The following is a 23,029-nucleotide window of genomic DNA, read 5'->3' on the forward strand; positions in this document are numbered from 1 at the left end:
TTTGGAGAAAGCTGTGCAAATTCCTGTCCGTGAATGTGGTCCACCCACTCCTGATTTTGTCTGGGCACCTGTCTATTTCTGCATAATAGGTCTTCAAGTCACATGGTCAAGGGGTGGAAGACTGTTTCTTTGAGTCTCTCTCTTTTTTTTTCAGAACCTTTTTTTTTTTCCTATTTTAATTATTATTTTAACTTTTTTTTTTTTTAAGTTCAGGGTTACATGTACAGGTTTTTTGCATAAGTAAAGTTGTGTCTCAGGGGTTAGTTGTACAGATTATTTTATAACCTAGGTACTAAGCCTAGTACCCAATACTTAGTATTTCCTGCTCCTCTCCCTCCTCCCACTCTTTTCCCTCAAGTAGGCCCCAGTGTCTGTTGCTCCCCTTTTTGTGTCCATGAGTTCTCATCATTTAGCTCCCACTTATAAGTGTGAACATGCAGTATTTAGTTTTCTGTTCCTGTGTTACTTTTCTAAGGATAATGGTCTCCAGCTCCATTCATGTTCCTGTGAAAGATATTATCTCATTCTTTTTTATGGCTACATAGTATTTCGTGGTGTATATGTACCACATTTTCTTTATCCAGTTTGTCATTGATAGGCATACAGGTGATTCCAAGTCTTTGCTATTATGATTAGTGCTGCAATGAACATTCACATTCATGTGACTTTATGATAGAGTAATTTATATTCCTCTGGGTATATACCCAGTAATAGGATTGCTGGGTTGAATGTTAGGTCTGTTTTTAGCTCTTTGAGGTATCACTGGACTGCTTTCTACAATGGTTGAACTAATTTACAGTCTCACCAACAGTGTATAAGTGTTCCCTTTTCTCTACAACCATTCTGGCTGGCATGAGATGGTTTCTCGTTGTGGTTTTGATTTGCATTTCTCTAACTATCAGTGATATTGAGCATTTTTTCATATGCTTGTTGGCTGCCTGTATGTTTTCTTTAGAAAAGTGTTTGTTCATGTCTCTTGTCTACTTTTTAATGGAGTTGGTTTATTTCTTGTAAATTTGTTTAAGTTTTTTATAGATGCTTGCTGGATATTAGACCTTGATTTTTGTCAGCTTTGTCAAAGATCAGATGGTTGTAGGTTTGGCCTTATTTCTGTGCTCTCTATTTTGTCCCATTGGTTTATGTGTCTGTTTTTTTAAAATTTTTTTAAAATTATTTTTATTTTTTATCAGTACCATGCTGTTTTTGTTACTATGGCCCTGATGTATAGTTTGAAGACAGGTAATGTGATGCCTCTACCTTTCTTCTTTTTGTTAAGATTGCCTTGGCTATTCTGGCCCCTTTTTCATTCTATATAAATTTTAAAATAGTTTTTTAATAGTGCTGTGAAGAATGTCATTGGCAGTTGGATAGGAATAGCAATGAATCTGTAAATTACTTTGGGCAATATGGCCATTTTGATTATATTGATTCTTCCAATCCATCAACATGGGATGTTTTCCATTCCCTTGTTTCTTTGAGCAGTGTTTTGTAATTCTCATTTAGAGATAATTCTCATGTAGAGATCTATCACCACCCTGGTTGGCTGTATTCTTAGGTATTTTATTTTTTGTGGCAATTGTGAATGGGATTGTGTTCCTGATTTGGCCCTCACCTTGGCTGTTGGTGTATAGGGATGCCAGTGATTTTTGTATTTTGATTTTGTATCCTGAAACTTTGCTGAAGTAGATTATCAGAGAAGGAGCTTTTGGGCTGAGACTTTGGGGTTTTCTAGATATAGAATCATGTCATCTGCAAACAGGGATAGTTTGATTTTCTCTTTTCCTGTGTGGATGCTCTTTATTTCCTTCCCTTGATTGATTGCTCTGACCAGGACTTCCAATACTATGTTGAACAGGACTGGTGAGAGAGGGCATCCTTACCTTGTGCCGGTTTTCAAGGGGAATGCTTCCAGCTTTTGCCCATTTGGTATATTGTTGGCTGTGGGCTTGTCATAGATGTCTCTTATCATTTTGAGACATATTCCTTCAATACCTAGTTTATTGAGAGTTTTCAACATGAAGGGTGGTACATTTTATCAAAAGCCTTTTCTGCATCTATTAAGATAATAATGTGGGTTTTGTCTTTAGTCACATTTATGTGATGAATCACATTTTTTGATTTACATATGTTGAACCAATCTTGCATCCCAGGGATGAAGCCTATTTGATCATGATGGATTAGCTTTTTGATGTGCTGCTCGATTAGGTTTGCAAGTATTTTGTTGAGGATTTTTGCATCAATGTTCATCAAGGATATTGACCTGAAGTTTTTATTGTTGTTGTGTCTCTGCCAGGTTTTGGTATCGGGATGATGCTGGCCTCATAGAATAAAATGGGAAGCAGTCCCTCCTCCTCAATTTTTTTTTTTTTTTTGACGTTTCAGTAGGAATGGTACTAGCTCTTCTTTGCATATCTGGTAGAATTCAGTTGTGAATCTATCCAGTCCTGGCCTTTTGTTTCTTAGTAGGCTATTCATTACTGATTCAATTTTGGAGCTCATTATTGGTCTGTTTAAGGAATCAATTTCTTCCTGGTTCAGTCTTGGGAGAGTGTATGTGTCCAGTAATTTATCCATCTCTTCTAGGTTTTCTAGTTTGTGTGCATAGAGCTGTCTTTAGTAGTTTCTGATGGTTATTTTTATTTTTGTAGGGTCAGTGCTAACATCCCCCTTGTCATTCATAATTGAGTTAATTTGAGTCTTCTCTCTCTTTTCTTCTTTGTTAGCCAGGTAGCAGCCTATTTGTCTTATTAATGTTTTTAAAAAACCAACTCCTGGATTTGCTGATCTTTTGAATGTTTTTTCATGTCTTGCTTTCTTCAGTTCAACTCTGATTTTGGTTTTCCTTGCCTGCTGCTAGTTTTGGGGTTGATTTGGTCTTGTTTCTCTAGTTCTTCAAGTTGTGATGTTAGATTCTTACTTTGGGATCTTTCTTTTTGATGTGAGTGTTTAGTGCTATGAATTTCCCTCTTAACACTACCTTAGCTGTGTCCCAGAGATTCCAGTGTGTTATTTCTTAATTCTCTTTAGTTTCAAAGAACTTCTTGATTTCTGCCTTGATTTTATTATTTACCCCAAAGTCATTCAGGAGCATGTTGTTTAATTCCCATGTAATTGTATGGTTTTGAGTAATTTTCTTAGTCTTGGCTTCTATTTTTATTGAGCTGTGATCTGAGGATATTTTTGGTATAATTTTGGTTCTTTTGCATTTGCTGAGGATTGTTTTATGTCCAATTATGTGGTTGATTTTTAGAGAATGTGCTATATGATTATGATAATAATATATACTCTACTGTTGATAGAGAGTTCTGTGGAGGTCTATCAGATCCATTTGGTCCAATGTTGAGCTCAGGTCCAGAATATCTTTGTACATTTTCTGCCTTGATGATCTGGCTAATACAGTCAGTGGACTGCTGAAGTCTCCCACTATTATTGTGTGGACATCGAAGTCTCTTTGTAGGTCTCTAAGAACTGTCTTTATGAAGCTGGGTGCTCCTGTGTTGGGTGCATATATATTTAGGATAGTTGGTCTTCTTGTTGAATTGAACCCTTTACCATTATGTAATTTTTTTGTCTTTTTTGGTCTTTGTTGGTTTAAAGTCTGTTTTGTCTGAAATTAGGATTGCAACCCCTGCTTTTTTTCTGATTTCCATTTGCTTGCCCTTTATTTTGAGCCTTTGGGTGTCAGTACATGTGAGATGGGTCTCTTGAAGACAGCATATAATTAATTGGGTCTTGCTTTTTTATCGAGCTTGCCACTCTGTGCCTCTTAAGTTGGGCATTTAGCCCATTTACATTCAAGGCTAGTATTGGTATGTGTGAATTTGATGCTCTCATTGTGTTTTTATGCTGGCTTGTTTGTGTGGTGGCTTTGTGGTGTCAGTGGTTTGTGAATTTAAGTGTATTTTTGTACTGGCTAGTAGCCGTCTTTCCTTTCTATAGGTAGTGCTCTTTTCCAGATCTCTTGTAAGGCAGGTCTGGTGGTAACGAACTCCCTCAACATTTGCTTATCTAAAAGGGATCTTATTTTTCTGTTGCTTAGGAAGCTTAGTCTGGTTAGATATGAAATTCTTGGCTGAATATATATATTTTTAAAAATGTTGAATATAGGCCCACAATCTCTTCTGGCTTGTAGAGGTTCAGCTGAGAGGTATGTTGTTGGGTTGATGGGGTTCCCTTTGTAGATGACCTGCCCTTTCTCTCTAGTTGCCTTTAACATTCTGTCTTTCATTTTGACCTTGGAAAAGCTGATGATTATGTGTCTTGGGATGATCTTCTTGTGTAGAATCTGGCAGGGATTCTCTGTATTTTCTGAATTTGACTTTTGGCCTTTCTAGCAAGATTGGGGAAGTTTTCATGGATGGTATCCTAAATTGTTTTCCAAATTGTTAGCTTTCTCCCCATCCCTTTCAGAGATGCCAATGATTTGTAGATTTGGCCTTTTTCATAATCCCATATTTCTTGTAGGTTTTTTTCATTCCTTTTCATTCTTTTTTCTTCATTTTTGTCAACTGTCTGATTTCAGAGAGCTAGTCTTCCATTTCTGAGATCCTTTCCTTAGCTTGGTCTGTTCTGCTATTAATACTTGGATTGCATTGTGAAATTCTTATAGTTTGTTTCTCAGCTCTGTCAGATCTATTAGGTCTTTTTTTTTTTTTTTTTTTTACCAGCTAGTTAATCTTTCAGCTTCTATATTATTTTATTATGATTTTTAATTTCCTTGGATTGGATTTTGCTATTGTGCTAAATCTTGATGATCTTCATTTGTGTCCATAGTCTGAATTATATTTCTGTCATTTCAGTTAGCTCAGTTTTGTTAAGAACCCTTGTTGGAGAACTGGTGCAGTTGTTTGGAGGACATATGACCTTCTGGTCATTTGATTTATTGGAGTTCTTCCCTTGGTTCCTTCTCATGTCTCTGTGTGGGTGTTTCTTTAACTGCAGTGTAGATTGAGTACAGCAAATAGACTTCTTCTTTGGAGGTTTTCACAGGGCCAAGGCCTTGTACAGGGTCTTTATTTGTAGCCGACTTCTTGTTTTTGGTTTAATAGTGGGGCATGTTAGCAAAGTATTTTTGCTGTTGAAGTTTTGGGGTGTGATCCATTTTTTATTTTAATGATTGTGTATTTCCTTTACACCTAAAACAAGCAGAAAATGAATAAAGGTCTTTGAGTCTTTGAATCCATAACTTCAGCATTCATATTGCTTCCTCCGGTAAGTGGGGTTTTCACCCAGCCCTTAAGGGCGTTAGATTATTTTTCACATGAAATTAGCCAGATTGGGTTTCTAAACATGATGTGAAACAATAATTACAAAAGTTATAATTAAACTAGTCTTCTTACCAAATAACCACATGACTAATGTGTGTTGGAGGGTGTTAGGCAGGGGATCTGCAGCTAAGGGAGAGACAGACAGGCCCCATGGCCCCAAATCTAGGATAGTATTTAGTATTGGTTGATGGGTGAGAGTAAGAGAGGGAACATCTGTGCAGGACGTGGTATCAGCACCTGTACTACATCTTAGGAATTTCTTCTTCATTTTGCAGTATGCCCTGACAATAATTATATCCATCAGACTTACCCCCTTGGCCACTGGAACACTGAGACTGTCTTGGGATCTCTGCCTGACTTTCTCAGAGGTGCTGGTGAGGACATTAGGAGTCTGGAGCCCTAGAAAACCGTTCTGACTCTGCCACTAGCCAAACAGACCTGGACAAGGCATGTTACCTCTTTGTACCACTTGACTCCAACCCCTCATTTGTAAAACCAGCATGTTCAAGTGGTGTTTTCCACATCAGCCTTTTGCATAAGCTGTCATTTGAAGAAAGGTTTTGTTTGTTGTTTTTTTTGTTTAACAAAAAGGTTAAAAACCACTGGTCTAGATAATTGCAAAGTTTGCTTTCCTTTCCTTTTTCTGTGCTTTTCCTACTATTTTTAAGACCTCATCCTCCTTGGTTTCTTGATCCCCCTTTCTGCACTCCCGAGTCTGGGAACACTGAGACCAACTAAAAGGAAACTTGGCAAACGAGGAATACCTTTGGGTGTGCCAGGCTGCTCCCAGTGTTTTGCATTTATAAAAATTTAAATACTACAAACCTCTAAGACTTAGATATTATTGTTCCTGTTTTACAAATGAGGAACCTGAGGCTCAGAGAAGGTGCAGAATGGCACAGGCAGACCTGAATTAGAACCCTGGTTCCCACTTACTGGCTGTTGGGACTTAGAAAAGTCATGAGCTCTCGTTGATTGTTTTCTCATATGAAATGGGGGATGCAGGGTTGCTGGGGGAGAAACAATAAGAAAGTGCATCCAGTGTCGAGCACATGCTAAGCACTCCATCATGGCAGCTCCTGATAATAATACAGAATAGAGTTGTATCTAACACGACTCTTGCAAGTGACAGAAAATCCAACTAAAGTTGGATTAAGCAAAAAAGGGGAATTCTTATTGAGCTGAAAAGTCTTCAGGGATGGAGAACTGAAGTTTCCATCCCACTGAGTGGAAGCCGCACCCCTCCCGAGCTCCAGAAGCATCAGTGTCCTCCGGGCGACCACAGACCCGCTGCAGCTCCCACACTGGCGCCCCTGGATTGCTCTCCCCACTCTCAGCCGCACGCCCCACTCCTTTCACCCCGAATTTTGCGGCCTCAGAAGGACATGAACCATCTGCTGGCTGAAGTCAAACCGCGACAGGTTTTGGCAGCTGGACACTCGCTCCCACAGGAGGGAAGGGCGTGCGGAGAAGTGTGGGGTCTGCCTCCCCCTGGCGGCCTGGCTGACGTTTACTTCTGTTTCCACACTGCCCAGCAATGTTCCAAGTGGAACTTTTGGAAGGTAAGACTGAGAATAAATGCTGTTTACTAATTTCAGAAAAAAAAAAAAAAAAAAGAAAAAAAAAGCTCGCTCTTATATTTAGCAGAAGGTTTTCCCAGCCTAACCAGCACTTTGGTGGGTTGTATTTAACCCTTAATTCCATCAGCGCTATTGCCCGCAGGTGCTGGCATTACCCTAGGCAGGAAGTTTCAGGACAGTGTCTCTGAAAACTCCAGGCTCTTGGATGAAGCAACCTTTCCACATTAAGTATGTAGCATGATCTACCAGGTCTCCTGTGACGTATTATTCATGGAAAAGGAGCAAGTTTCTGCAAAACAGGGCTTTCAATGGGCCTGTTTCAGAAGAAAATGTTGGAAGAGCTGATTTGTAGCGTATTTGTTGTTGACTTTGCAAAAACTAAAACTGACCCCGTTGAAGGTATTTATGGGTATGAACAATAAATAATGGAAAGGATCAAAATAGGAATGTTTCATTCAGTTTAACCTGACCCATTCAGTGCACTTCAGGCCCTAGACTCTGGTTTGAACTCTGCGATTTCTACCGTTCCTTGGGTTTGTTTGCTTAATTGCTCAGGCTTTCAGACTGATCAGAGTTCTGTGAATACAGTAGATGCTCCATAAATGCTTATTCTGGGTACTGCCATTGATGCCTGTGGCAGTGACTGCAGATGAGCAGGCTCCGGCAGCAGAGAGGCATGGCTTGGAAGTCCTGGCTGTAGCATCTATCCGTGCTCCATCTGCCACACTAGCTGTGTGACTTTTGGGAAGTTATGAAACTCTACTGAACTCTCTATGGGTAAAATAAGAGTAGTAGTAACAGCACCTTCCTCGTGGGGTTGGAGTGAGGAGTGAGTGAACTAACCTGTGTAAAGAACTTCATGTGGTGCCTCATATATGTGTAAACTACTCATTGCACAGGGGACTACTATCCAGAATATACAAGGAACTCAAACATCTCAAGAGCGAAAAACCAATGCAAGTAAAAAAAAAGGGCAAATGATCTGAACAGGCATTTCTTAAAAGAAGACATAGAAATGGCCAAAAATGTGTGAAAACATGCTCAACACCACTAATCCTCAGGAAAATGCAAATCTAAACCACAATGAGTTATTATCTCACCCCAGTTAGGATGGCTATTATCAAAAAAACAAAAAATAATACATGCTGGTGAGGATGCTGAAAAAAGGGAACTTTTCTACACAGTTGGTGGGAAAAATAACGAATATCCTATCGTTTGCAGCAACATGGATGGAACTAGAGGACAGTATGTTAAGTAAGCCAGGAACAGAAAGGTAAACAGTGAATGTTCTCACTCATAACGTTACAGTAGGTAGTTAGTAAGGTATGAGTAGGGCAGAAGAGGGCTTCCCCTTACCACTACCCCAAACACACAATGGGAGTATTGCCAACCATCAGGTGATGGTCAGGTGGTTGTTAACTGTCTTTCTAAAGTAATAATTGGTCACAGCTGGCATCAGGGAAAGCCGTCTCCCAATAGATCGAAAACAACTGAAACAGCAGCTTCCCAATAAGATCTCAGGAGTTGGGTGAGTGGGGAGAAGGAACACAAGACCCTAGAAGCATGCCAATGTATAAAACCCCCAAGTCCAAAGGTCAAGTCACCCACTTGTCCCTATTCCAAGTGTGCTTTCCTCCTTTTTTCTCCTGCTCTAAAGCTTTTAAATAAACTTTCACTACTGCTCTAAAAACTTTCCACAATCTTGCTTTCTGCCTCATGCCCCTCAGTCAAATTCTTTCTTCTGAGGAAGCAAGAATTGAGGTTGCTACAGATCCATATGGATTTGCTGCTGGTATCAATATGTGGCCCCTAAGAAAAGCTGATCTCGAAGTAAAAATTAGAACAGAGGATGCTAGAGGCCTGGAAGGGTGGGAAAAGGGGGAATAGGGAGAGATTTATTAAAGGCTACAAAATTACAGCTAGATAGCAGGAATGTGTTGTAGTGTTCTATGCCACTGTAGGATGAATATGGCTAACAATAATATATTGTATAGTTTCAAGCAACTACAAAGAAGATATTGAATGTTTCCAACACAAATGAGTGATAAACATTTGAGGTGATTGACAGATATGCTAACTACCCCTCTTCGATCTCTATACATTGTATGTATTGAAATATCTCTATGTACTCCATGAACATGTGCAATTATTATTTGTCAATAAAATTTTGTAAAATCTTGACCTCATAGAATTAGACAGTAGAATAGTGGTTACCAGAGGGTGAGGAGGGTAGTCAGGGAGAGGAGAATGGAGAGAGGTCGGTCCATGAGTACAAATTTCGAGTTAGAAAGATAAGTTCTAGTGTTCTATTACACACTAGGGTGAATATAGCTAATAATTATGTGTTGTGTAGTTCAAGATAACTAGAAGAGAGAATTTTAAATCTTCTCACCACAAAGAAAGAAAAAATGTTAGAAGTGAGGGGTATGCTAATCACCCGATTTGATCCTTATACAATGTATCCATGCATTGAAACATCACACTGTACCCCATAAATATATATAATTACTATGTGTCAGTTATAAATAAATTAGAACTTCAAAAAGGAGCACAGTGTCAAGCATAGAGCCATTAGTCAATATAATATAGCATTACTTTTATTATTATTCTTTCTTCCCAGTAGCAAATTGCAGTACAGTGATTGAAAGTAATCATTTGAGGCCAGACACAGTGGCTCATGTCTGTAATCCCCACACTTTGAGAGGTCAAGGTGAGCAGATCCCTTGAGGTCAGGAGTTAAAGACCAGCTTGGCCAACATGGTGAAACCCCGTCTCTATGAAAAATACAAAAAATTAGTCGGGCACACCTGTAATCCCAGCTACTTAGGGAACTGAAGCAGGAGAATGGCTTGAACCCCGGAGGCAGAGGTTGCAGTGAGCCGAGATTGCACCACTACACTCCAGCCTAGGCAACAGAGCAAGACTCTGTCTAAAAAAAAAAAAAAAAAAAAAAAAAAGTAATCACTTGAGACCCAGATATTTGAGTTGCAACCTGGCTCTCCCAGTGTCCATTGATATAACTATGAGCAAGCAAGTTTCAGTGTCCTGATATATAGAATGGTAATGGGAATAACAGAAAAATCCGGCAATTATAGCATGGTATGGGCAATTCATAGTGTTGCTTGCACCTGGCACAGATCGACAAAGCTACAATAAATGGTGGCTAATAGTATAATAAAGATTCTAAAAGAGTATGTTTAGACTAGCCACCAATGCTTAATTGTCCCCTGAGGTAATAATGTCTTTATCTGATTTCACCTTTCCATATGTTTGCTTACTGGAAGGTTTGAGTCCTAAAGGATTTCCAGAGTGTGAGAACTCAGTGACACTTTCCCACATGAAGGTTGAGGACTGTCTGCAGCCCTTGGTGGGACCTTGATTGCTGACATCAGTCCTTCTACTTAGAGTACTTCTTGTGCAGTCTTTGATGCAAAGTAATTTCAGAAGAATTGCCTGAAGGATGTTCAATGGTGATTACTGCTGATTGTGGCCTGGGTAGGTGGAAAGGCTACTTAGAGGACCTAATGCAGCAGGCTTAGCTCCCAGAGTTATTTGTTATTGGAACTTGGTTTTCAAAGTAGGTCAAATGAAACTGAAAAACATTTGGAATAATCCATCACTGGTCATGGACAGAGAAGGGTTCTAGATGGGACTGGGCTGGAGAACCCTGCAGGCTTGCGCTGAGTTATGAGTTGGTGCTCCCCTACCTACAGATTCTTTAAAAGCAATGTCCCTACAACTTACTGAACTGGAATATCAGCTCGGTGGATTCCTTCTTCTCTGGCCACTCTTAGGGGACTGAGGGATGGTTGGATTCAGAAAAGGGCTTTTAAAAATTCAGAGAATTACCTTTTCTTACTGTGCTCTAACACCAAGAACCAGAGGACCTATTCTTTTACAAAGGTCAAATAATCTTAGAAAAGGGGATGCCTCCTTTTCTACAGAAATGACATTCTTTTCCAAGGGGCCTGGAGCTCCCCAAGTTTGTGGCACACCCTGCCTTCAGTAGCTCATCAAGGTCTTTGTGTTAAAATCCACAATATTTAGCAAGGCAGTCTCTCCCCGCCCCCTGTCATCTGGCCCAGTCTAGTTTCCTCTCTCACCCCTCCCCCAGTTCTTCTCACCTTCTTATTCGGGTCTAACCAGGTGCCTTAGTCAGCTTGGGCTGCCATCACAAAATACCACACACTCGGGGGTTGGTTTAAATACCTTTAATTTTCATTGTTTTGGAGGCTGGAAGTCCAAGATCAAGGTGTCAGCAGATGCAGTGTCTGGTGAAATCTCTCCCTGTGACCTTTAGATGGCCTGACTCCTCACTGCACCCTCACATGGCATCTCCTCTGCTTCTGCAAGAAGGGAAAGGGACTCTGTGTGTGTGTGTGTGTGCGTGCGTGTGTGTGTGTGTGCACACGTGCGTAGAGATGGGTCTCATCTTTTTCTTATTGAGGCATGAGTCCCATCATGGAAATTTCATCATGGCCTCTGATGGTCCAACTCCTCACTGCACCCTCACATGGCATTTCCTCTGCTTTCCTCATGGCCTCTGATGCCACATGAGGACACAGTAATAAGGGGTCACCAGATGCAGGTCCCTTGACTGGGGGCCTCGCAGCTGCCAGAACTGTGAGACGATCCATTTTTGTCCTTTATTGATTACCCAACCTGTGACATTTTGTTACAGCAACACAAACAGACTGAGACATATGGAGAGGCTTCTCTTCCCACCCCTGTAGTGACTCCTTCTTTGCTAAATTCAGTGAGCATTTTTCAGTCCTTATCTTTGTGAAAGGACATTTTGCTAGAGTGGAGACTGGAGCTCAGATATTGCTGATAATCAGAGTTGGCGTGTCTCCCCAGTTGATTTACAATTGGGGCTTGGATACTGTTTTAAACTTGGGAGGCGCCTCCTAATCATCTCGATACAACCACTAATGTGACTACACTAGAGATAGACTCTTTCCACTTAATTCTACCACTCTTGCTTTACTTCATGAGAATGAAAATGTAAGATCGCACCATGAATTCATTTGGGGAAAGATTGATACTATGCTTTTATTTTATTTTATTTTTTTGAGACAGAGTCTCGCTCTGTCACCCTGGTTGGAGTGCACTGGCGTGATTTTGGCTCACTGCAACCTCTGCCTCCCGGGTTCAAGCGATACTACGGCCTCAGCCTCCCTAGTAGCTGGGACTACAGGTACCCACCACCATGCCTGGCTAGTTTTTGTATTTTTAGTAGAGATGGGGTTTCACCTCGAACTCTTCACCTTGTGATCCACCAGTCTTGGCCTCCCAAAGTGCTGGGATTACAGAGTTGAGCCACCGTACCTGGCCCTGTGTTTTATTTTAGTTTTAAAAATATTTATTTATTTATTTAGGCCTCACCTACTGGAATGGGAAAGATTGATATTTTATTCATTTTATTTAGTATTTATTTATTTATTTTTCTTTTCTGAGACAGTCTTGCTCTGTCACCCAGGCTGGAGTGCAGTGGCACATTTGTGGCTCACTGCAACCCCTACCTCCCAGGTTCAAGCGATTCTAGTGCCTCAGCCTACTGAATAGCTGGGATGACCAGCATGTGCTTCCACACCCAGCTAATTTTTGTATTTTTCATAGAGACAGGGTTTTGCCATGTTGCCCAGGCTTGTCTCAAACTCCCGGCCTCAGGTGATCCATCTGCCTTGGCCTCCCCAAATGCTGGGATTATAGGCATGAGCCACCGCCCTCTCCTGGAAGGACTGATATCTTATAACATAATTTATAGTTACAGAAAACATGTGAGTTCACTAGGAATAAAGAAATTTTGAAGATAATAAAAGATTTTCACTTATGTTGTAATTTCGACACAGTTTGGTATAGAATGTGGAGATTTTAACATTTACACCTAGCTTGTTCATAAACTAAGACCTGAATGGGTTGTGTCTATTAGCTGCACCCCTGAGTAGCCACACAAGCTTGGGAAGGCCTCAGCCCCCTCCTTGTACAGCAGGAATGAGAACAGCACTGCCTGTTGGGAAGCTTGAGGGAGGCTATGGATGGCAGCACTTGGCAGAGGGTCTGGTCATGGAAGGTACCAGCAAATGTGAGCTACTTTTATGATTTTATTTTATCCAAAATGAAGGGAATAAGAGAGGAGGGAACAAGACTAATCAGGAGAGATGAAGATCTGGGAGTGAGGGAAGGAGTAAGCAGAAATGAAGGCAGCATGGAGCAGCTGAGGGGGGAGATGGCTTTCACCACTTCCCAGCATCTATTGACATTCCACTCTCAAATATTTTGTAAGACTCTTTATTCAAGGTAATGTTTGAACCCTGCTGAGGCAGTGGCATGGGTCTCTGAGAGAATAATTAACTTAATTTGACTATCTGGTTTGTGGATGCGTTTACTCTCATGTAAGTCAACAACATTCTGGGATGGGGACACACTTTCTGGGCACTGCTGGCCAGTCCCATAATGGAACATAAGGAAGTGGTTCTTCTACTTCTTTTATTTCTGAAATCAGGTAAGACATAGTTTTTTTTGGTGTAACAATTATTTTTTCTACCACAGTGTAGTAAAAATACATATGCCATGGCTTTATGTGCAATTTGTTTTATTTAATTTTTGATTCATGAAACTCCCAGTTCAAAATCTTGTGTAAGATTGAAAAATTCTTAAAAAATAAGTTTAATTTCCCTGTGAAGACTGTCAGGATGCTGGAATGAATGGGCAGAGAAAATAATGGGTGATTTTTCTAATCTAAAAGAGTGTACCTACGTGATGGACAGTCTAGTCGGAAAAAAAAAAAAAAAGCCATTGTAGCTCACTATGCAGAGGATGGCCAAGCACTTCACCTGGTACTCAGTTTTATTAATTTATATCATCTCTGTTCGGGTGCCATGCTCCCCTCACTTGCAAGTTGAAACAATGAAATAGCTCTTTGAATATATTTGGTTCTTTGACCTGTTCATTGAGTGGGACCCAGCATTTCTCTCTTTGTTATGGCCTGAGGAAGGCTTTCCATTGGTGTACTTTTGCCTCATATTGTAGCAGGACAAGCTGCAGACAAAACCTCTCAGACACCGAGTTGTAGAAGGAAGGGCTTTATTCAGCTGGGAACATAGCAAGCTACTGCCTTAAAATCCAAGCTCTCTCAGTGCACAATTTGTGTCCCTTTTAAGGACTCACAACACTAAAGATTTTACATGAAAGGGTCATGATTGATTTGAGCAAGCAGGGGGTACGTGACAGGGGCTGCATGCACCAGTGGTCAGAGTGAAACAGAACAGGGCAGGGAGTTTCAGAATGTTCTTCTATACAATGTCTGGAATCTATGAATAACATTGGTTTCTAAGTTATGAGTCGATTTTTAACTAGTGGGTTTAGGCCAGGCAGGCCCAGGCCTGGTTTTGGGCCTGGCACTGGGCTGCCTGTCTTTGATTTTACTTCCTTGTTTTTTCTTAAAACAGGTACTGAGTATAAAACAATACAAAACAAATGAGAGGGTCTCTCTCTTTCCTCATTTCCCCCCTTTGAGACTCTCACTTTTTATTAGTGGGAGTTCTCACTCTTATTTTTGCTACTTATGTCTTTTTGTGCAATAGATTGATAGTGATTTATATAGTACACTTGTGCTGAAGCATTTTGGTGAACTAAGGTAGCAATGAAGGTTTTTGTCATTTGAAGGAGTACAGGTAGCAAACAAGAGGGAAGTAAGCAGGTTCTTATTACTATTATAACTTTTATTATAAGAGTTTTAAATCCTCTTAGTGCTGGGAACTAATTTTCAAACGTGGCTCCTGGATTAAGTCTGAGCCACACTTGCACAGGTACATGTACCAGTTTTGTTATGTTTTTAACTATCTCTTTAACTACTTGCCTTTATCTATGTGTAGACAGTAATTAGTAAGGTTAAATTTCTTATAGACCTTTCTTTTAGCTGCTAGTAAGTAGTCGAGAGCCAATCTATTTTGATAGATAGCATATCTTATCTGAGTTTCTTGCTGGGCCAGAATAGTCAAGGCTTGACCAGTTTTATTATTAGAAATTATTAGTAATAATTTCTAATTATTCTAATATTCTAATTATTATTCTAATATTATTAGCAATAATTTCTAAAACAGCTTGTAACCGTATGATTCGGTTGTGCATGTAGATGGGGGTCCGACATCCCCATGAGCCATCGTGTGCCCAAGTGGTGGGTCCATAGTATTGTATGATTCTTTCAGGGGGCCATTCATCATCTTTCTAATTATCTATGGCTATGCTTCATTTTTCGCGGTAGGCATAGACTGGGAAGTCCAGAAGTTCACCTGTTTTTATGGGCAGTAAGAAGAAAGATGGTTTAATAGTGCCAATAACACAACCGCCTGTCCACTGGTCAGGCAGCTTAGCGTAGGCTCTATGTCCACATGTCCGGTATAACCCGGTGGGGGCCGTCTAGTCCTGGTGGAATTCTGGGTGGGCCCAGACAGTCTGTAACCTTGGAAATTTACTGAATGGATTTCTTTCTGTATAATTGGAACTCCACCATATAACTGTTCTTGTGGTACTATTATACAGCTTTTGCCCAAGACAACTAAGCCACCCTATGGATGAGTGAATCCTTTTCCTTCTCTAGCTATGCAATACTGTCTAATAATGCAGACTTTTAGAACCCAAAAATTGTCAGGGTGGTTCTTTTGGGCTGGGAATTCATCAGGAACTGGGTCTGTAGGAACTAATTCTCGGGCTTCCCATGGCCGTTGATCTCCTCTTATGGTTCCTCCACAAACATAACATGAAGTGACTTTTAGAGACTGGGCTACATGTTTGGCTAATTGCAAAAGCAAATTTTTAGTTTTTCCTGAAATCTCAGGTATTGGCACATTTAGTTCATCATAGGAAGTCTGAAATACTGGCTCTGGAGAGTCTCTTTGAACCTCTCCTTTTATTAGGATGCTTGTGCTAGGATCTAGTCCTTTTTTCTAATGTTATGTATTTTTTTTTTTAATTTCATTTTGGGTCTGAGGGGTTTGCGATTACCAATTCTGAAGGGTTGCAGCTCCCACTCGTGCAGGAGGGGCTGACTGTTCCTTTTTGGAACCAAACAGGATCTTTTTTATTTTTGTTTTTTCAAGTAGCCCAAAAGACACAAGACCAGTATTGACACATCTCACATAAATATGATTCTTGACAGATATACTTATTTTCTGCTGTGTAACTTTTTTCCCAATTTAGAGAACCGCATCCCATCCCATGCTGTTTACTATTAATAACAGTACAGGCGTCAAATTTTAAGGTTACATTTTTGGGGACCCCTCTTTTTTTTTGTTCTAGCTATTACTTTACTTGTGTCACTTAGAAAAGGACCAGTCCTTAATTTTATTTTAAAAACTGTGATCATGGGAGGTTCAGAGGGGTCATAGCACACATCCGGCTGGTCACTTCCTGGATTACATACTTTGTACTAGGTGTCATTATACAAACCAGTTTCTTTTAGAGTCCTGGTACACTTAATAACCATAACATAATAGGACCGTAGCAATCTTTTGTCCTACCTCAGTGACTTGATGTAATACTGGGAACGGCCCTTAGTCTGAGGAAGGTCAGTTGAAGTCCTTACCATACAAGTCCAAATTTTAAGGAAAATGAGTCCTGCGATGAGTTTCCTCATGCTTCGGCTGTGCGTGGACCAGTCAGCTTCCGGGTGTGACTGGAGCAGGGCTTGTCGTCTTTTTCAGAGTCACTTTGCAGGGGTTGGCAAAGCTGCTCCCGTCCACGTACAGCTCCCAGTCTACTGATGTTTAAGGATGGTCTCGGAGGTTGTGCCCACTAGAATAAACTGAGTCCAATACTTTTACACAGTTATGTTTTAACTGGGCCCTCTGACACCAGGAGCAAGGTGGCAGGGTTTAGAGTGTTGCCAACTTCAGTGGTTATGCGGAGATTTTCACAGAGCAAGCTTTGGTATCTAGTTAGTCTAGCATCTATTAGCTAATGGTGTCCTTTGGTATTTATTAAAATCACCACAGCATGGGGGGACTTTATGTTTAGGTTTTGCCTAAGAGTTAGCTTATCTGCTTCTTGTGCTAATGGGGCCATTGCTGCCAGGGCCCTTGGACATGGGGGCCAGCCTTTGGAAACCCCATCTAGTTGTTTTGAGAGATAGGCCACTGGCCTTGGCCAGGGCCCTACAGTCTGAGTTAAAACTCCAACTGCCATTTTCTTTTGACACATAGAGTGTAGAGTTTTGTCAGGTCAGGTAGCCTCAGGGCTGGGGCCTACATGAGTTTTTCTTTTTAACTCATGAAAAGCTCGTTGCTGTTGGTTGTAATAGATGTAGTTTATTTAATCTACATTTTTATTGACTGTCATCTACCAAAATATTGACTTAAATCTTGTAACTATTTGATTTCAAGCTTTAAATAAATCTGGTATTTCTTGCAGGGCTCCAGTTGCATTTAAATAGATGTGAGAGTTGAAAGACCTATAAGGGACTTCTCTCGCTTTATGATATCGTCATTGTCGTCTTCTTCTTCTTCTTCTTCTTCTTCTTCTTCTTCTTCTTCTTCTTCTTCTTCTTCTTCTTTTTCTTCTTCTTCTTCTTCTTCTTCTTCTTCTTCTTCTTCTTCTTCTTCTTCTTCTTCTTCTTCTCCTCCTCTTCCTCCTCCTCCTTCTTCTTCTTCTTCTTCCTCCTCCTCCTCCTTCTTCTTCTTCTTTCTTCTTCTTCTTCTTCCTCTTCTTCTTCTTCTTTTCTTTCTCTTTCTTTCCCTTCCTTCCTTCCTTCCTCTTTCTTTCTCTTTCTTTCTTTTTCTTTCTTTCTTTCTCCTTCCTTCCTTCTCTTTCTTTCTTTCTTTCTTTCTTTCTTTCTTTCTTTCTTTCTTTCTTTCTTTCTTTCTTTCTTTCTTTCTTTCTTTCTTTTCTTTCTTTCTTTCTTTCTTTCTTTTTTCTTTCTCTCTCTCTTTCTTTCTTTCTTTCTTTCTTTCTTTCTTTCTTTCTTTCTTTCTTTCTTTCCTTCCTTCCTTCCTTCCTTCCTTCCTTCCTTCCTTCCTTCCTTTCTCTCTTTCTTTCTTTCTTTCTTTTCTTCCTCTGGTTGATCGAATGCCAGGGTGAAAGGGATAGCCAAAAGGACTAAAGCACAAGTGCCACTCTAGTTATTTGGCAGAGTGCCCAGTAAAGGTCCACTGCAATACCACCACACATCTGCTCGGGGATGAACAAGGGCTGACTGATTGATAAGCTCTTGAAAATTCTTAAGCTCACTGCATCCCTTCAGGTCTCCAAGGAATGCTAAGTTTCCACCCTGCCGTGAGAGACACACAGTGAACTTAGTGTTGGGAGATGGAAGCTGGATGGCCCTCGGGGGCTGACCTACAGGGACTTTGGGGTATAGCAGAGAGAGTTGGCATGACTTATTACTCCAGGCTGTAGAGTTCTGGAAAAGAGCTACCATGCAGCCCACACCTGGTCGACTGGAGGACCACCTTAGTGGAAGGGGGACAATCAGGGCCTCTGACCTGCATGTGCACAAGCATAACAATTGCTTTTGTTTAACTTGCAGATGGAATATTTGATCCATTTTAACCAGGCATTTGCATCCTGGTATGCTGTCTTAATTGCCAAAGTTTGTTTTAAGTCTTTAACTTCTATAATCCTCTAGTAAAATGTATGTTTCCTTTAGCACCTATTTTTATTAGTTTTTAGACCAAAAAAAGCTAAACATCATTTTATATTTAATAATGCTTTGTGTATGATTTTTATATCAGATAAGCCAAATTTTACCTTTATATTAGTGTGTTATTAATGTTAAACTTAATTTTAATAAAACCTTGTAGACATATTTATCTAATTTTTTATGTTGGACCATAAGGTAAGATTTTATAGACTCTTTTTAACCTTTTATAATTTTTGTTAAAGAGCAGGTTGATGCTTTAAGAAAAACCTGTTGTATTTTTACTTTAATGTCCAATTGACAGAAAAACCGGATGATACCTTTTTAACTTTAGCTAATATGTGTATACACAGAATTGTCTTTACAATTAACGTTTTAAAATTTGCTTAAACTTTTAAAATAATAATTTTTTTAACCTTTTAATGTTGGTAAAAATCCACATTCTTATGCCTCCTTATAATCTTTTTACTAAAGGTATATATTTTACTTTTTTAATATACCTTGCACATAAACTTTTTTTAAAATAGTACTCAGGAGGCCTTATTACTTTTAAATTATATAATTTTTTTGCATAAAATTTTTTTTTATAACTTTTTTTTCACGACTTTCTCAGACAATTTTTTGACAGGTCTCAACTTTCTGACTTATCACAAACATTTTTTTTTTTTTTAAATAACCAGTTAATTTATTTTAGGACAAGAATTTACCATGTAACATTCTTTTTATATAAATTCTGTCTCCCCCCTTTTTTTTCCTTTCTTGAAATTTTTCAACGTAGTTCCTAGTAGCGTGGGCTTATTTGTGCCTGACCCATGCTTCTTCAAGACAAAACACCACGCTCACACCACACGCACACCACAAAACAAAAAACAGGTAAAAAGGGCACACACACACTTTTGCAGTTTACACCAAACCAAAATCAAAACCAAAATCAGAGTATCCAGAAATCCAAGCCAGGTCAAAACCAAAGTATCAAGCAATGTAAGTCAAGTCAAAAACAAAAACCAAAGTGCCGGTACAGGTACGCCATGGGTGATCAGGCCATGCTTCTACTCAAATGGAGTAGGCAAGTTCCCAAGACCAGTCCACCAAAGTGCCACTAAAGGCACACTATGGGTGATGAGGCCACACTTCCACTCAAATGGAGTGGGCCAGTTCCAAAGACCAGTCTTACCAAGTTTCAGATGTCTGGACACCAAGTGCCAGTTCCTTCCCCGTGTTCAGCCACTGTGTTAATCCTCCTCGGGGGCCAGCTAGGCGCTGCTTTGGCCAGGAGTTCCACCAGGGCAACTGCCTACCCGGGAGCGCTCTTTGGATCACGTCACTCAGGCTGGCCGGAGTCCCCCGCAGGGATGCTCCACAGGGCAGGCCTAAGCCACCTAAGGGGCTGCCTCAGCGTCCGTCCGTCAGTTACCTTGCTTCCTGGTCAGGGAAACAAGAAATGTAGCAGGACAAGCCGCAGACAAAACTCTCAGACACCGAGTTGTAGAAGGAAGGGCTTTATTCAGCTGGGAATATCAGCAAGCTACTGCCTTAAAATCCAAGCTCTCTCAGTGCACAATTTGTGTCCCTTTTAAGGACTCACAACACTAAAGATTTTACATGAAAGGGTCATGATTGATTTGAGCAAGCAGGGGGTACGTGACAGGGGCTGCATGCACCAGTGGTCAGAGTGAAACAGAACAGGGCAGGGAGTTTCAGAATGTTCTTCTATACAATGTCTGGAATCTATGAATAACATTGGTTTCTAAGTTATGAGTTGATTTTTAACTAGTGGGTTTAGGCCAGGCAGGCCCAGGCCTGGTTTTGGGCCTGGCGCTGGGCTGCCTGTCTTTGGTTTTACTTCCTTGTTTTTTCTTAAAACAGGTACTGAGTATAAAACAATATAAAACAATATGAGAGGGTCTCTGTCTTTCCTCAGTATCCCTGGAGAAATCACATGCATCCATTTGCCAGATGCTGTAGTCAGATAATGATTCAACAACTACTTAGTGCTTGGATTAGGTCCCCACATTTGTATACGTACATACATATCTGTGTGTGGATGTCAGTGTGAGTGTGTGTTCTTTATAAATACTAGCTTATTTAGCTCATGGTATAGGTAGGGTAGCATATGCATCCCCATTTTATAAACAAAGAAATCTAGACTTAGGAAAATCATGTTATTTGCCCAATGACCAAATTCCCAAATCAAGGAAATAACGAAACCTGGATTTAAGCCAGATTTCCAAGAAAAAACCTAGGACTCTTCTTACTTTTTCAGCTTTGTTCCAACATGTGAAAAAATAAATCTAAACACATCCCAGTGTAACTGAAGAGCAGGTTAGTTGTTTGCCACTTGCAGAATCCAATTAAGAAGACAGAAGTCTGCTATAAAGAGAGTGATTTACTTCCAAAGCTAGCTTAGGGGAAGAAATGGAGGAGTCCTAGCGTACCACTGCACTTTTGGAGCCATCAGTGGCACATTCATAAGGCAGGGGAGGAAGCAAACAAAGATGCCTGGGTCCTTGCTAGCTTGGGCACCTTATCTGCCAGGTTGTTGAGCTGGTGACTGCAGGTGCCCTTGTGAGCAGGGTGTTGTCCCTTGAGGCAAGTCTCTGGAGGGTGAGAGTTTTGTAGTGGGCATGCTTTGGTTTATAAGTCAACTGTGAACTCAGGAGTTCCATCTTGAAGCACATAGTTAGATGAACTTGCCCTGTACAGAAAGTCTGATGAAGGGGAGGTAGATGCTTGCAATATAATCTAAAAATTACCAGATAAAATTTTACAAGTTGATTTTAGAGTCAACGCATTTGAGTTTAGTGGAAGCCATTCAAGAAAAATATCAAAGAAAATACAGAGCAGGAGAAGATTAAGCAAAGAGATTTTTTTGGGGGAAATTGGTATCTATGTCTGTGTGTGTAGGGAGTGCAGGGGTATGAATATTCTATTTCAGTCCCAAGAAACTGGGATGTAGATCACTGTGAACTTATTCAGCAGGCTACACCCCAGAGGCTAGAACAAATTTCCCTGCCACAGGATTAACATATGTTTTAACCAACCTGAGGGGCACATTTTCTCATAAGCTCTTTTGGAAAGCAAGACTTTCTGTGGACGTGTTATCTTCCCAGTGTGCTGGAATGCCCAGGGAGAGGAAAAAGTTTCTTTTACAGCCATGCTTAGAGAGAAGTGGAGAAACATCTTCCATTCACAAATTGCTAAGTCTTTTACACATGCAAATATGCACACACATTCACACACCACAGTGAGGAAGAAATTCTCACAGCATTAATCAGATACATTTACTTCAGTAGCAACATACATCTACATTTTGCCTATAATATAAAAGTATTTTTTTCCTATTTTCCTATTACAAGATGTGTTTAATGTTTCTTCACCAACAAATAAACCCTATTAAAACCTCCATTGCCATATCAGCCCTGGAGGTGAATCGGAGAAATGAAAGTGTTGTGGAAAAATTATCAGATTAAAAAAAGAAAAAATTGATTCTGTTTTCGGATATTTCCTAGTGACATGAGCTGGGGAGGGATATGCTATGCAGTGATGTGCTATGAAGCATAATAACATGACACAGTTACGGGTAACTTGGTTAAAGGGGGAAATGGAAGTTTCCTCTTTTGGAATATCATTTGTAGCCTACTGTGCTACATTTCAAAAACACTCTTCAGAATGTTTAACTTAACTCTCTGGAGGAAACACCTTTTGAATTTGTTGTGTGTTTTGAAGTCACACTGTGAGCTCTAGAATTTGCCAAAGCATAACTCTTCCTGGAAAAGGGAGTTCAAATAAGAAGACAGTGCAGGGTGAAGACACGGATATGGACCTAAAATACCATTTCTTGGTGATCTTTTGATATATCTCTCAAGTGCTTTTTAGTGGATTAGGTTTAGAATGCATCAGCCAATGCCTGCTCAATAATCCAGTTTTCCAGCCTAGAGCATCTTAAATTGAGGAAGGACAGAGGCGCAGAGGTGGGGAGCAGGTGGACTTTGGCTGAGGACTTTGCATGAATCAATGAGGGTGCATCCCCCTCCCTGTCCTCCCCTTGTGCTCTGTGTACCCTCAGGAGGTCAGGATGGGCCTTTCTGAGAATGAGAATCTGTTTGTCTGCCTTCCTACTGGATACTTGTCATCGGCATACAAACACACGCTCTATGCAGTGTGTCATCTTTCAGAACTTCCCCCTGACCCCATATTCCCTAGAAGGCTGGCTGCCTTCAGAGTCAGGCTTGTCTCCTGCTGCCACCCCCACTGCTCTTCTAGTCACTCTTTAACCCACTCCATCTGCATGTGGCCCCCACCACACCCCTCAAAGTGGTCAAGGTCGTCCTGTTGCCTAATTCCATGGAAGCTTGGCTGTCTTCATTTTACTAGCCTCTTTTGGCCTCTCACCCTGTGGAAATCACTAGCATTCTGTGCCAGAGACGGAGCTGGCATCTCCAGGCTTGGAAGAGGGTCACTGAAGCTCGGCCAGGTGTCCTGAGGAGCCTCACGACAAGGGACATTCTGTAGCCTTGCAATGGGAGCACAGCTGAGCCCTCCTTGGC

General features: G+C 40.5%; 1 protein-coding gene across 12 annotated transcripts in view; it reads left to right on the forward strand.

Moving 5' to 3' along the window:
- LPA (lipoprotein(a)) overlaps positions 1–23,029 on the forward strand; it is a 185,552-nt gene that overhangs the window by 18,385 nt on the left and 144,138 nt on the right. For 5 of the 12 annotated variants that reach the window (XM_077999212.1, XM_077999220.1, XM_077999217.1 and 2 more), the window contains exon 1: positions 13,238–13,352. The exons of the other annotated variants lie outside the window; for them this stretch is intronic. In XM_077999212.1, coding sequence (XP_077855338.1) covers positions 13,304–13,352 — 49 coding nt within the window. In that variant the 5' untranslated portion in view covers positions 13,238–13,303. Of the gene's footprint in view, positions 1–13,237; positions 13,353–23,029 lie in introns of those variants that run through there. 12 annotated transcript variants of the gene reach the window in all.

The sequence above is a fragment of the Macaca mulatta genome, chromosome 4 (assembly GCF_049350105.2).
Source record: "Macaca mulatta isolate MMU2019108-1 chromosome 4, T2T-MMU8v2.0, whole genome shotgun sequence".
Classification (NCBI taxonomy): domain Eukaryota; kingdom Metazoa; phylum Chordata; class Mammalia; order Primates; family Cercopithecidae; genus Macaca; species Macaca mulatta.